This window comes from Triturus cristatus, chromosome 8, assembly GCF_964204655.1.
Source record: "Triturus cristatus chromosome 8, aTriCri1.1, whole genome shotgun sequence".
Classification (NCBI taxonomy): domain Eukaryota; kingdom Metazoa; phylum Chordata; class Amphibia; order Caudata; family Salamandridae; genus Triturus; species Triturus cristatus.
The window spans coordinates 591,760,958-591,773,747 of record NC_140591.1 but is presented as its reverse complement, the minus strand read 5'-3'; the positions used below and the strand labels follow the sequence as shown (position 1 = coordinate 591,773,747).

The window sequence follows — 12,790 nt, the reverse complement described above, 5'->3', positions numbered from 1 at the left end:
CCATCATGTCTGTGATTGATTTTAAATAAAGCAATCTTCTTTTTTTTAATGTCTTTAAAAAAAAAAAGTTTTACAACCTTTTTGTAGGACTAAGCAGTGGTCCTTGGGACCGGTGTCTACTCCTAAAAAATGCTTTGTCAACATTAACAAGGGGATTGGGCCCTTCAATTTGCGAATAGGTTACCTGTTCCTTTATATAGTCTGTAAAATATTAATATTTTGTGACCGGATTTCAGTCTAAAAACATTAATAGATCCTATAGTGAATTGCTATTTGCATCGGGCACCCTAAACACGCTCCTTCCAAACAGTAATTCGGTATGTACTTGAAAACCCAAATTGTGTTTTATTTACATATTACCGAATCATAATTTGGGTTTTGTACTTGCCAAAAGATCCTATAAAAGCCGCAAAGACTCGACTTTGCCACTCGGAGCCTCTGCAAGAACAACATCCCATTATATATCTGGAGCATAATTTGTTTTTCCTAAGACAGGTGAATTGATGACTTGTGTGCGCTGGGATTTCAGTCTTGAAGTGCAGGTTTCTCAGACCTTTAATTTTTGTTGTTTTAAATTCTTTGAAGCAATGGTTGGGGACTCAATGGTTGTCACTTGGGAATGTTGCTCGTGGGCTCATGTCTACTAGGGAATCAGCCACCGGTTACATGTTGGTGTCCCAGAGGAGCAGGACACAGGGAACAGCAGTGCAGAATTCAGCTCCTTCACTGTCAACATTCCCACCACTCACCCATGCCTACAGCTCAATTTCTCCCACCCCTTGGGCTACACCATCCTCCCTGTCCACACACCGCTTTGTACCAACATTTGTGTCCCTCGTGCCCTGCTCTGCCGTGCCCACAATGCTGCCTGACACTTGTGCCCTCTTCACCTCCATGCCAGAGTTTCCCTTCTGTTCCCGTGTGCCTCCTGGGCCTCCTTTCCTACCTGCTCCTTGTACCTGTTCTGTCAGTGGTGGAAGCTTGCACTGCTGACGTTCCGTGTATCCTATTTAAGCTTCAGAAAATCTTTTCACTTCCGTTTATCTACTCTGTATTATTGTGTATGCCTTTCTGTTTGTTCATTTAGTCCATCCTGTGCAGTGTTTTTCAATTGGGAGATTGCGTCTGCCCCTCTTTTTGGCTTAGGTTATCCATAATTTCAATCTTCCAGTGTTGGGCGGTTTGCCATGAGTGGCAGCTGTAACAGCCTTGCGAGGCACTTGAATGAAACCTACACAATACTATTAATGTATTTCCTCCTGCAACATTACATGGTGTAGTAAAAGCGCTGAGGAACCTTGACGGGGAATGGTGCTATGCATATACTTTTAACTAATACATACACTATGCAGCTCTAAAACGTAACCAAAACCGGAGCACAATTTACCTTTCATTTGATATTGTTTTGCTATAAAGTCTTGTTAATAAACCTTTTTTTCTCCCTACAACGTTCTTACCAGAGGTTTCAAACAGCAGGCCTGGATATCACTGTGGGAGAGTTGGGGAAAGTAGTTCACGCTGTGCATTATCTATACAGGTATGAAAGCCAATAAGTCTTTTTTTCTTCTAAACATTATTTATATATTATCGGTGAGTAAATACAGTTAATAAATCATGATGTACATTAAAAGAGAAATGGAAGCATAGAGAAACGAAAAACGAGCCACCTTTTCATTAAGTGCAATAAAAAAAGATGTTTCAGTCAGCAGTCGTATCCTGAATCTTTTTGCACCCTGAGGTGAGGAGGTGGGTGCAGTAAGCGACGGGGGTTCCGAAGGGGCCCCATATGTTTTTGAATTTATTTATAAGCACTGCAGGTATCTTCTCCGTGACATGTGGGAATCAAGAGACCTCCACATCTATGCCACTGTGTGGCACACCGCTTGTAGACAATAGGATATAATTTTTGCCTCTACATGCCTTTTGTCGCAATAGCATATGTTTTTGGCCCCTACTGGCAGTCTAATTATGCAGCTCAATTCTTAACTGAAAGAGCTGGAGGCCCATTCAGCCACTTCTAGACTGAGCGCCTATCTCCGCTGTTAATGCCCTAACTTTAGTATACCTTGAAAAAGAGAATGGAAATAAGTTCCTTCCAAGTATCACTTTATTATTCATTTTTATTTAAAGTACATCAAGGGTTGGTGCCGGACTCTGCTTGGGAAACCACAGGGCAGAACGTGGCTACTAGGCCCCAACTGTGATTGTTGAGGTCATTTGTCACTGGTGTCCTGGGTTCTGTCCTATTATTACAATGCAAACTGAATCAAGTACACCCTTTTTGAAATTTCAGGGTAGCACAGGCGAGCAGTCAAAAGCTTCCCATGGAGGTAGCGGGGAGACAAAAGCTCTACTCCACAGTCAATGTGACACAGTAAGGCATTGTTCAGCCTTGTGCTTATCTTAGTAAAAGGCATGTACTGTAAATACATATCAAAACATAATACAACACAATTCAGTGGACTCACCTATGTGGTTTGGATTCCAACTACTGTTCCTAGGTAAACATTTACATACTCTATGGCACCACCCGCACGTTCTAGGAGTTCCCCTAGTGCATATAGGACTTTTGCAGAAGCGTAGGCTTAGATTTGGTACCGCTGCAGTTCTCTAGGTCTTCACTTATGTGGATTGAGTTGTAGTTCAGCATAACAGTTTATACACAAAATGGAATTGCATAAGTAACTGTCACTGTTTCTTCTGCTGAACACTAGAATGTGTGTCTAATTCAGACTTTTGTGTGTGAAGCCCCATTATCTGCTCAAGTTGCTTCGGCTGTTCTGTTGTACCGCGCTTTCATTGCTGACACTGGGCCACTGCGGCAGCTTCATTTGGGATTCACGCTACATCGGTTGAGCAGCACAGAAGACCTGCGCTATAGGAGGCCGTCCCGATGGATGTGGCCAGGATCTGACGGGTGCTTGTTAGGGGCAGTTGCAGCCAGGTGCTCATCTGGCATGTGCAGCCTCTGGGCAAGAACCAGGCTTCTGCTTTGGTGATGGAAGCTCCTCCACTGAATTTGCTTGGAGTCGAGCAGCAGCACCAGGCCGGCAGGAGTGCCAGATATGACACTCACTCTCGACAGTATGTAGCACAGAGTCCAAGATTGTGCTGCCGCACGATGTCCTGGACTGTTACAAGTCTTCGGGGAAAGACCGCGCTGACCAGGCCTCAGCTATACATGACCTATCTTCACAATGGTGACTAATGCCTGCAGAGACAGTCTAGTAGTATGCCTATGGCCTATTGTCTGTGGCCCCAGCCCTGTAGTAAGAGGCCCTGCCTGCCCAGCACTTCTGTTGAGGTGTGGTGCAATGTGATCGGGCCATGCTATGCAGTAATATTACTGCTGATTTGGTGTCTTCAAAGCAGGTAGGTGGGCTGTGTGCTCATTGTGATTGCTGCACCAGCTTAATTCTGCCAGAACCAGACAGCCTAGGGTCGGGGGAATGTTATAAAGCAGAGTCACCTTGTCTGACTTGATGGAATTGAGGGAGGCACGAGACTTACATTCAGTCCTGACTTTATAATAGCAAACAAAAAACCACAACTCCCTGAATGCACAAGTAAACACCAGGACGTGATCTGCTGCTACTGCGGCTCTTGGACAGCCTGAAAGATCTGCTGATGTCAAAAGGTCCTCGAGGTGGGATTAAGGGCTTGATGTACATAAATTAGTAATAGCGATTACCAAATAGCGTTTTTTTTGTGGCTTTTTTTTAATCGCTATTTGGTAATCGTTATTACCAATGTACAAAAGTAATATCTGGCCCATTAGCGATTCGTAGAGACCTACCTCATGAATATTAATGAGGTAGGTCGCAGTTTGTGACCCACTAGGATTCACTTCCATCACCATGTCTGTGATTTCTTTTAAATAAAGCAATTTTTTTTTAATGCAGCAATTTTTCCTTAAAGGGAAACGGGATGCGTTTAAAAATATAAAAATGAAAAGTGTTTTTTTTTTTAAAAAGTAGTCAGCGGTTCGTGGGACCACTAGGACCACTGCCTGCTCTTAAAAATATATTTTAAGCATTCTCAAAGGGGAAGGGGGTCCCTTGGGGACCCATTATCATTTGCGAATGGGTTACCGGCAACTTTGAGTTGTTGGTATAATGTGGATGTTTTGCAACCGCATTTTCCTAGATGAAGGCTCTTTTTCCCAGAGCACCCCCCCCCCCCTTTGCATCTCCTTCACAGCTGCTATTACCTCTAAGCATTTCTGCTGGTTTTAGCCCACCCAGCAGATTTTCCCTCTTTTGCCCTGTTTAACTTATGATCTGTCTGTCTTACCTTGACATTCGCATTGCAAAGCCTTCATTTCAGCCTGCCCGGGGACTTTTCTTGTGATATTGGGCTTTTAATACACCTTGCACTGTCTTGTGATAGGATATTTTAATTCCGTATGTTCATTATTGCCCTTGTGCATGAACAGTGCTTGTATTCCGAAAGTGTTAATAAAAATTTCAGTTTCAATTACGCTTAGACCTTACGGGTTTTTCTTAAATATGCTAGAAATATTGTGACAAACTTTTGCGAATCACCACTTAGTTCCTCATTGCTAGTTGTATTATTTTACCCAGAATGGTAACTCCAGGAGAACTAACGCAATGCATGATTACGGGTTTCAGGGTACAGAATGACCAAGTCCCAAGAGAGGCACAAACCAAGCCTATTCCGCAACCCCTCCAGCTGTCCTGCTGACATTTTCGGCTTGCTCATAGCAGGGGGGAAATTGTTCTGCTATTTTTAGCTGTAAAAGCACTTGGTAAAGCCAAGTACGAGCAGCGGCGGCTCCTCTTCTAAGGCGGAGGAGCGTTACCCCACTGCTCTCCGAGCAATGCAAAGGTAAAATAAAAAGATAATAACAGAACGTTATTATCATTTTATTTTTACTATGGAGCTTGCAGCCAGGTTAGGGTGGGGCAGGGCTAGGCTTACGTGACGTGAGGGAGGAGGAGTGGTTGGTGCTCTATAAGTGAGCATGAATGACAGTTTGGCCAGCCGTCTTGGGGTGGCCAAACTGTCATGCGCACTTAGCATGTTCTCCACCAGGTTGTATTACACAGCCCGGGTGGAGAACATGCACAGGCTCACACACCCTGTCTGAGCACCGAACCACCGTGCTTAGACTAATCACGACACTGCTTTCATGCTAACGATGGATTTAGGCCCAGATCTCTGTACTGGGGTGAATGTATGACATTGTTCTGCATTCTGTTCATCAATAGTTCTTTTTGCATTTGTCACCCCGAGTGGGACGGGTATGCTCAGACGTGAGTCCCGTGCTCTCCATGCCACTGGAATCAGGCTATCCTGGCTGAAGAGGAGTGAAACCCCGAAACTGGTCCTAGGATGCTTGTTTCCAGTCCAGGGAGGACCTGGCCTGGCAGTTCGGGCTGGACTGTTCCTATGAGGCACAGGGTCAAGACTGATTTGCATATGGCTGGGTCCACACTGGAATGGCATGGTGAGCAAAAAAACGATGGATTTAGGCCCAGATCTCTGTACTGGGGTGAATGTATGACATTGTTCTGCATTCTGTCCATCAATTGTTGTTTATGCTAGTGACAGCAGCGTCATGATTGGCATGGGGAGTCTGTGAGCCTGAATGCTGCCGGGAGCCAGGAGAACAGCAAGGATGGAGGAGAGGTGGCGGCTGGTGACCGGCGACGAGCAGGTACGTTTTTTAACCCTCCCCCGGCATCCTCCCGCCACCTTTCCCTGCCAGCCGCCACTGAGTACAAGCAGGTATCCTCCTTCTGGTTGAAAAACCTCATAATGGCCGGACTTTGCTGCGGAGCTAGCGGCCTTGTAAATTTAATTTCGGCCTACCGGTTTCTCCACCGCAAATCCGACCAATCGTAATGAAGTCCTAAATGTGGAGTGCTTAAGTATTGCATTCATTTACACCCGTTTAGCTCTTTTTTTAAGTTGAGTACTAATTGTACATGTGCAAGTTAAAATATTTTTAAGTAGATTCACACCTATGTGAATCAGGCCGAGACCCTACGCTCACTCCTGCAGCATTGCTGCTATGCGACATAGAGTGCACCTCAACACTGAACTGCAGCATCCCTGCTTTGAAAGTACATGCAAGTGCTTAAATATGTAAAGCAGGGGCGCAGGCATGCACGTTTGAGCCTGCAGATGTGCTCATTCGTAATGGAAACAAGCCCCGGTGACAAAGCCAGTAGCAGCGCACAGCTGCTCTTTCCAACGATCCCTGACAGTAAAGGTGAGTTGAACAAGCAGCACATATCTCACAAAATGTCATCTGTAGCTTGTGCACACACTCTGGCATTTAGCACTCTGCACATCCGACCACCTAATGAAAGGCAATAACTTGTGACATCTCACTGCTCAGGACAGAATTACCCGAGTAGGCCCTGTGCCAGTTGGGTGCTCAGCTCACTGAGAAATCTTACCTGTCACTGCGATTGGAATATAAAAGCACAGCTTGTGACCATGAGGAAAACGCCCATCCCAAACGTGAAGGCATTAGGAGACTGAGCCACGAGTCCTAACTTCAAAAGCATTCTCGTCCATTTGGAGCGATCTGTGATAAGGCTGAATTACAAAAACAACAGGGTAATCAGAAATAAAGTGGATTTAAAAGGTGAGAGATGGAGAAAAAAAAGTAAAAGTCATGCAGAGAGACAACGCATGGAGGGAGGGCGGAGGAGGAGGAACAATTGAAGCGAGAGGGAGGCAGAAACAATGAGTTCCTTGGTGAGAAATCGCAGAATTGAAACCTAAATGAGTCTTAGAAATCGGCGGGACGAGAAAGTGAGCCAGGCAGGGAGTCGCAAGCTCTCGGCACCTTTGCCTAAAGCTGGCCAAGCATGCAGGAACATGGAGATGAACCACTAAGCGATATCAATGCAGTGTTATAGGTCCTTGATGGATAGAGGGTTTTTGGAACAAAAGAGTGTGCACATTGCGCCTGCCATGGCACCCCCAAAGAGCTCTGTGGGTACCGCAAGATGTACCGAAAATACCAAGAAAAAGACCAGGACAGAGGGTGTGGTGGAACGGCCAGAACTGCTGACCTTGGAGCTGGGAAGCCATGTTCAAGTCTCGGCGTCGACTCAACATTCTGTGATCCTGCGCCTACAAAAAACTAGGTTAACTTGTATAATAGCAGGATTAAAGTACATTTAGTTTCCCTCTTGCCCCCTTTAGGCTTACTTGATGTGTCTACTGGCCTTTGATCACCCTTGCATGTTGCTGGTTATCTCAGGACACAGCAGTCACCGAGCAGAAACTGTGAAATTATTTGAAGTTGTTAGGGACTGGCTGCAGACATGTCTAAGAGTTAAAACACAGTCGAGAGTGGAAGGAGGTCAGGAGTGCAGATGCCATGCTCACTCGTAAAATAAAATAACAAAGAAGTTCCAAGCAAATGAAAAGGAGTCCTTCAGCCAAGGGCCACTGATAAGAAAAACACACAATGAACAACAATAAATAGCATGCTACAACCAATAGAAACAGAGTAAAAGTTATTGGCAAGCATACAAACTAATGGAAAGTAGGGGTGGGATGTAAGCACCTTTTAAGATTTATATTAAAAAGAATATATTAAAAAGAATATGTTTCAGGCATCAGGCCCCAATGGCATACCGATCGAGCTGTACAAACGGAAGGTGGAGACGCTCACACGCCACTTGCTCAACATGTTTGTAGACAGCCTGCAGAAAGGCGAACTCCCGCCCGATCAGCGTACAGCCACCATAGTGGTGATACCAAAACCGGGCAAGCCGGCGGATCAGTGTACGTCCTACCGCCCCATCTCCCTACTCAATGCGGAGGCGAAGATCCTGGCCAAACTACTGGCGACTCGGCTCACACCGTATCTGGCAGATATCGTACATCCAGATCAGTCCGGTTTCATGCCCGGCAGAAGTACGTCCCATAACCTGAGGCGGTTGCACAGTGTGCTGGCACAGGCGGATCGAGTGGAGGAGCCAGCGGTGCTTCTGTCACTGGACGCTCACATGGCGTTTGACATGGTCGAATGGCCCTTTCTCTTCGCAGTGCTGCAGCACTTGGGATTTGGGCCCAAGTTCTGTGCCTGGATCCGGCTTCTGTACACCAAGCCGGTGGCTCATGTCATTGCCAACGGGCATATGTCAGAGGATTTCCACCTGACGCGGGGTACGCGCCAGGGCTGTCCTCTATCGCCGTTGTTATTTGCCCTGGTACTTGAGCCGCTGGCGGCATGGATACGCTGGGAACCCATGATACGGGGACTCCAATGGGCGATCGATTGGGAAGACCGAGTTTCTCTCTACGCGGACGATGTATTGCTGTATCTGGCCTCCCCGCGCCGCTCCATATTAACGCTGCTTAACATCTGTGCCGTCTTCGGTAAAGCATCCGGATATACCATAAATTGGACCAAGTCGGTCATGTATGTGTTGCGCGGCCCTCCACCACTGCTGCCGGCAGATTGCCCGCTTAGATTGGCGGAGGGGTCCTTTAAATACTTGGGTATCCATGTCACAGTAGATCCGGCGGACTTTCTCCCAAAAAATCTTCGGCCCCCATTGGACCGCCTCAAGCGAGATGCCCGTCACTGGGGAGCGCTACCGCTGACCCTGTTGGGGAAGGCGGCGCTCTTTAAAATGATGGCCTTGCCCCGTTTCGTATACGTGCTGGAAAACACGCCGTACCCAATACCGCCGGCGTACTTTCGCTCAGTCGCGGCACAGGTGACTTGTCTCCTGTGGAATAATGGGCCGGCACGTATTGCACAGTCCAAACTGACCCGCGGTTGGTATGACGGAGGGATAGCGCTTCCCGACATCCAGCTTTATTACTGGGAAGCGCAGTTGAAGGTTGTCAACCAATGGCTCCATGTCCCACACTCCGACCCTGCCTTCAAGGCGGACAGGGATATACTAGGAACGCGGGGTATGCTAGCGCCCTTGTACGACGGGAGGCTGACCCCAGAATTGTTCGGCCCCCTGAGGCAGACTGTGGCCATATGGCACGCGGCCCAGGCTAGGCTGGGGTTTAGAGGAGTCTTGACTCGGCTCACGCCCTTGTGGGACACGAAGCGGCTTGGGAGGCTTAGGGGCTGCAAGGGCTTCGATAAATGGGACGATATCGGAATATCCACGGTGGGCGACATGTGGCAGGGGGGTGCGGTGGTTCCCTTCACGCTCCTGCAACAACAATATCAGCTGCCGCCCTCGGAATGGTTCCGTTACACGCAAATTAAGCATGCCTTACTGTCAACAATAGACCCCGGCGCTGCTGTTCCGGAAGCGTCGCCCATGGAGGACAGATTGCTGACAGATTACATGTACAAAAAGGCTACCTCCCTCACATACCGTAAGCTCATAAATAATCTGCCGGACCCTATGAGACCCTTGCGTGCGAAATGGTCCAGCGATGTAGGGGAGTTTGACGATCCGGACTGGAGGGATGCATTGGCGTCGCCACGGGAGGCGGGGATCCCCTCCAGGCTTAGGTTGGAGCAGCTACGGATTCTCCACCGCTCATATTACACCAGACACACCCTGCACAGAATAGGTAGGGCACCACACCCATTCTGCCTGCGCGGCTGCGGGAAGGAGGGTACCTTCTTTCACACCATATGGGAGTGCCCCAAGATCCAAGAATACTGGAGGCGGGTGATGAGGACACTGTCCCAGTCGGGGGGAGTCTCGCTGGTACCAGAGCCTAGGCGATGCCTGCTAAATGTGTGGGAACCCAATGACCTTAGCCGCCAGGCTCAGAGCTGGGCTACGCTGGGGATTGTGCTAGCCAAGCGGAACATAGCCCAAAAATGGGGTACGGGGGAGGTGCCTTTGTTGTCTGTCTGGAGAGGGGACATGTACAGAGCTATGCTGGCTGAGCGATCAGTGTTCATCAGGCGGGATAAAGTGTGGGGGCCGTGGAATAAATATAGAGGGGACATATGCGAACCACCACCGCTGCAAGAGGACGAGGCCTCGGACTCAGACTTAAGCGAGAGGCTTTGAGACATACTCTTGGGGTGTGGCTGTCAAAACTAGAACAATGCGTAGCAGTCCTGCCGAGGGGTGGGATATAGTGACCAATGCGCAAAGGTTTTCTGCTGTGGCATTAATGTGTACACGAATACTAATGCTTTGTACTGTTGTAAATCAAAATAATAAAAATTGTTTTAAAAAAAAAAAAAAAAAAAGAATATGTTTCATAAGCACAGCGCAGGCGCTTTACAGGCGAAACCTAAAAAGCGGGGGAGATGAAACACGTATTTAATTATTTATTCTTTTTCTAAATTTCAAAATATCTGCTATTGCTCTTATTTTGTTAGGCTCTGCCATCACTAGCGAAACATCTGAACCAAAGAACATACAAAAAGCTTTTTGGCAATGAACTCTGTTGTTCTGGTAACTTAGAGCTCAAACTGTTTTCTTATGCCCAAGAGGCACACACAGGAAAGCAGCGCCTAATTTTGTTTAGGTGGCTGGCACGGGCAGGCATTTGTCATCATCAGACTCTGAGCAAGAGAGAGAAAGGCGCAAAAATGAATAAGACTGTAGAACAGCAACTAGTGCAACTTTTGCACTGTAAAAGAAAGTATTTGCGGATGCTCTTGTTGCACAGCATTATATTTTCTTTGATCTATTTACAAGTATATTACATGGGCTTAAGGGTTGGAGTTTACATGGAGTTAGTTTGGAAATCAAGTCTTGCATAGACTACACAGACTCAATGCAGCCTATGATTTAACTTTAGGTAGTAATAGCAATTTTCATGAGCTTATTAACATAGTATAATTAGACTGTGAGTGGGCTGGTATCACCACCAAAGGCTTAACTGTGACTTTTGTGTAGAGGTGGGGCTAACTCACACATTTTTTATGTAGAGGAATTCCGTGAAATTACAGCACAATTATGCAGAATTATGCGAGAAGCATAACACTGCATTTAGTGCTATTTTCCTTGCACAAAAAGCACCCATGCTTGTAAAATGACCCAGGCAATAGTGTTAAATGCAACTGAAGAGGCATAGCAGCAACCAGCAGCCAGCACCAGAGACCTGCAGGTATTAAGCGCTCTACAAGTCAAAATTAACAATAACAATTTGCACTCTGTTCCTGTGCTCTTGGGTAGGCATTTTCTTCCCCAAATTACTGCAACTTACACTAACCGGCATATTCACATAATTTTCTGTAATTTTGTATTGGGAGAGTTGGAAAATTACTCTGATTACTCCAGTGTAATTCAAATTTCTCCAAGGCATAGTTACGTGGAAAGATCATTGCTCCTTCTGTATTAAAGGCTTTGTGTAATGATACTTATTGGGCCTGCAATCGTCAACTCTGTCTTGCTCTAAGTGAGAGTAAGCCAGTTGGCATTCCAGTAAACTGCGATGGCATTGCAGCCAATTGCATGTGGTCAACTTTGAAAGTGGTGTGAGATAAATATCAGATTTAAACTGGGCCAGTCCAGCGAAGCGGCAATATGTTGTCTGCAGAACCATAGGCTTTACAGGCAGTTCCTAAGGGGCATTCATAAAATTATATTAATTGAGGGCTATGCTGGTATGCTTACTTTAAAAAAACAAGCATTTGCAATGCAATAGGTCTCGCAATTACGCGATTTTGAGCTATTGGCACTGTAAATGACAATGCCTTTTTTTGTTTTGCTTATTAAAACATAAATAAAAGGCATTGTCATTTACAATGCAACAGCTTAAACTTGCGTAACTGCGCGACCTATTGCATTGCAAATGCTTGTTCTTCTACTTGCCCACTGTGTAGACACTAAGTGATATTAATGGTTTATCTACGGAATTGATTTGGGGACCCCAAAGACCATATGGGCTGCAGGAGATGGATGGAAAGGCGCCTGCCCATTTAGCAGCACTAGGAATTTGAATATTGTTTGATAGTGTTGCACCAAGGCTGGGAAGTGTAATGATTCTATAAACATTTTTCGTCTTACATGCTCACGATTTCGGGTACATTATTATAATGTACACAAGTCTCATATAGAAACCTGTTTTGTAACGGCGGTTGCCCTAGCTGCTAGACTGCCTTCGAAATTGATAAAAACAGCACAGGTGATGCAAGACAAGAACGCATCCGGTGGGCATTTTGTTTTTGTGCCCAGGAATACGCCCAAAAGTGTAAACAAAAGAAGGGAAGCGCCATGACAGTGCATCTTGACCACTTGTGTGTAAAGCTACATTTATTGTGTAAAGTTGCTAAATGATGAAAACGCAGGCAATTGTTTTTTCTTACAAATTACCCACTTAAAAAGCAACTGTAGCTACGTGCTTAAAGCTACACACAAATAAAAGTAGTACCGTTAAAAATCAATAATGGTTTTCTTTGTAATACGCTTTAAACTTTCTTTTAAAATATATTTGCTTACACATTGGTTTCGTAAGTGTATTCATATATTGTAATGTACTGGCATTTGTTTAGGAAAAAAAGGAGACTGCAAGTCTGCTATAGTGTGAAACATTAGCACGTTTCGCCACTTGCGAAAGGAAACCAGGACAAGCTAATTCAGTTCCAATAAGCCTTGTAGTAAAGATCGTAATCTTTTGTTCTGCAGCATCTGTGAGATGTAAATCAGCACACAGCAGGATACTAAGCTTGTAAAACAAACTGTAGGTCACTGCTGAAGTAAGGGGTAAAAGGAAAATAAATAAATAGTTAAGGATAACTAAACAAAAGTCTCGTAAGTTTAACATATATCCTGTCATCGAAGTTGGATCATTGTCAACCAAAAGATAATAACGTGAATCATTTTAGTTCTGTTAAATAATTCAAAAATATTAT

General features: G+C 45.7%; 1 protein-coding gene across 1 annotated transcript in view; it reads left to right on the top strand.

Annotated features, from left to right (window-relative positions):
• COMMD6 (COMM domain containing 6) overlaps window positions 1–12,790 on the top strand; it is a 137,144-nt gene that overhangs the window by 49,107 nt on the left and 75,247 nt on the right. Inside the window, exon 4 of the mRNA XM_085622021.1 lies at window positions 1,461–1,537. Coding sequence (XP_085478147.1) covers window positions 1,461–1,537 — 77 coding nt within the window. The remainder of the gene's footprint in view (window positions 1–1,460; window positions 1,538–12,790) is intronic.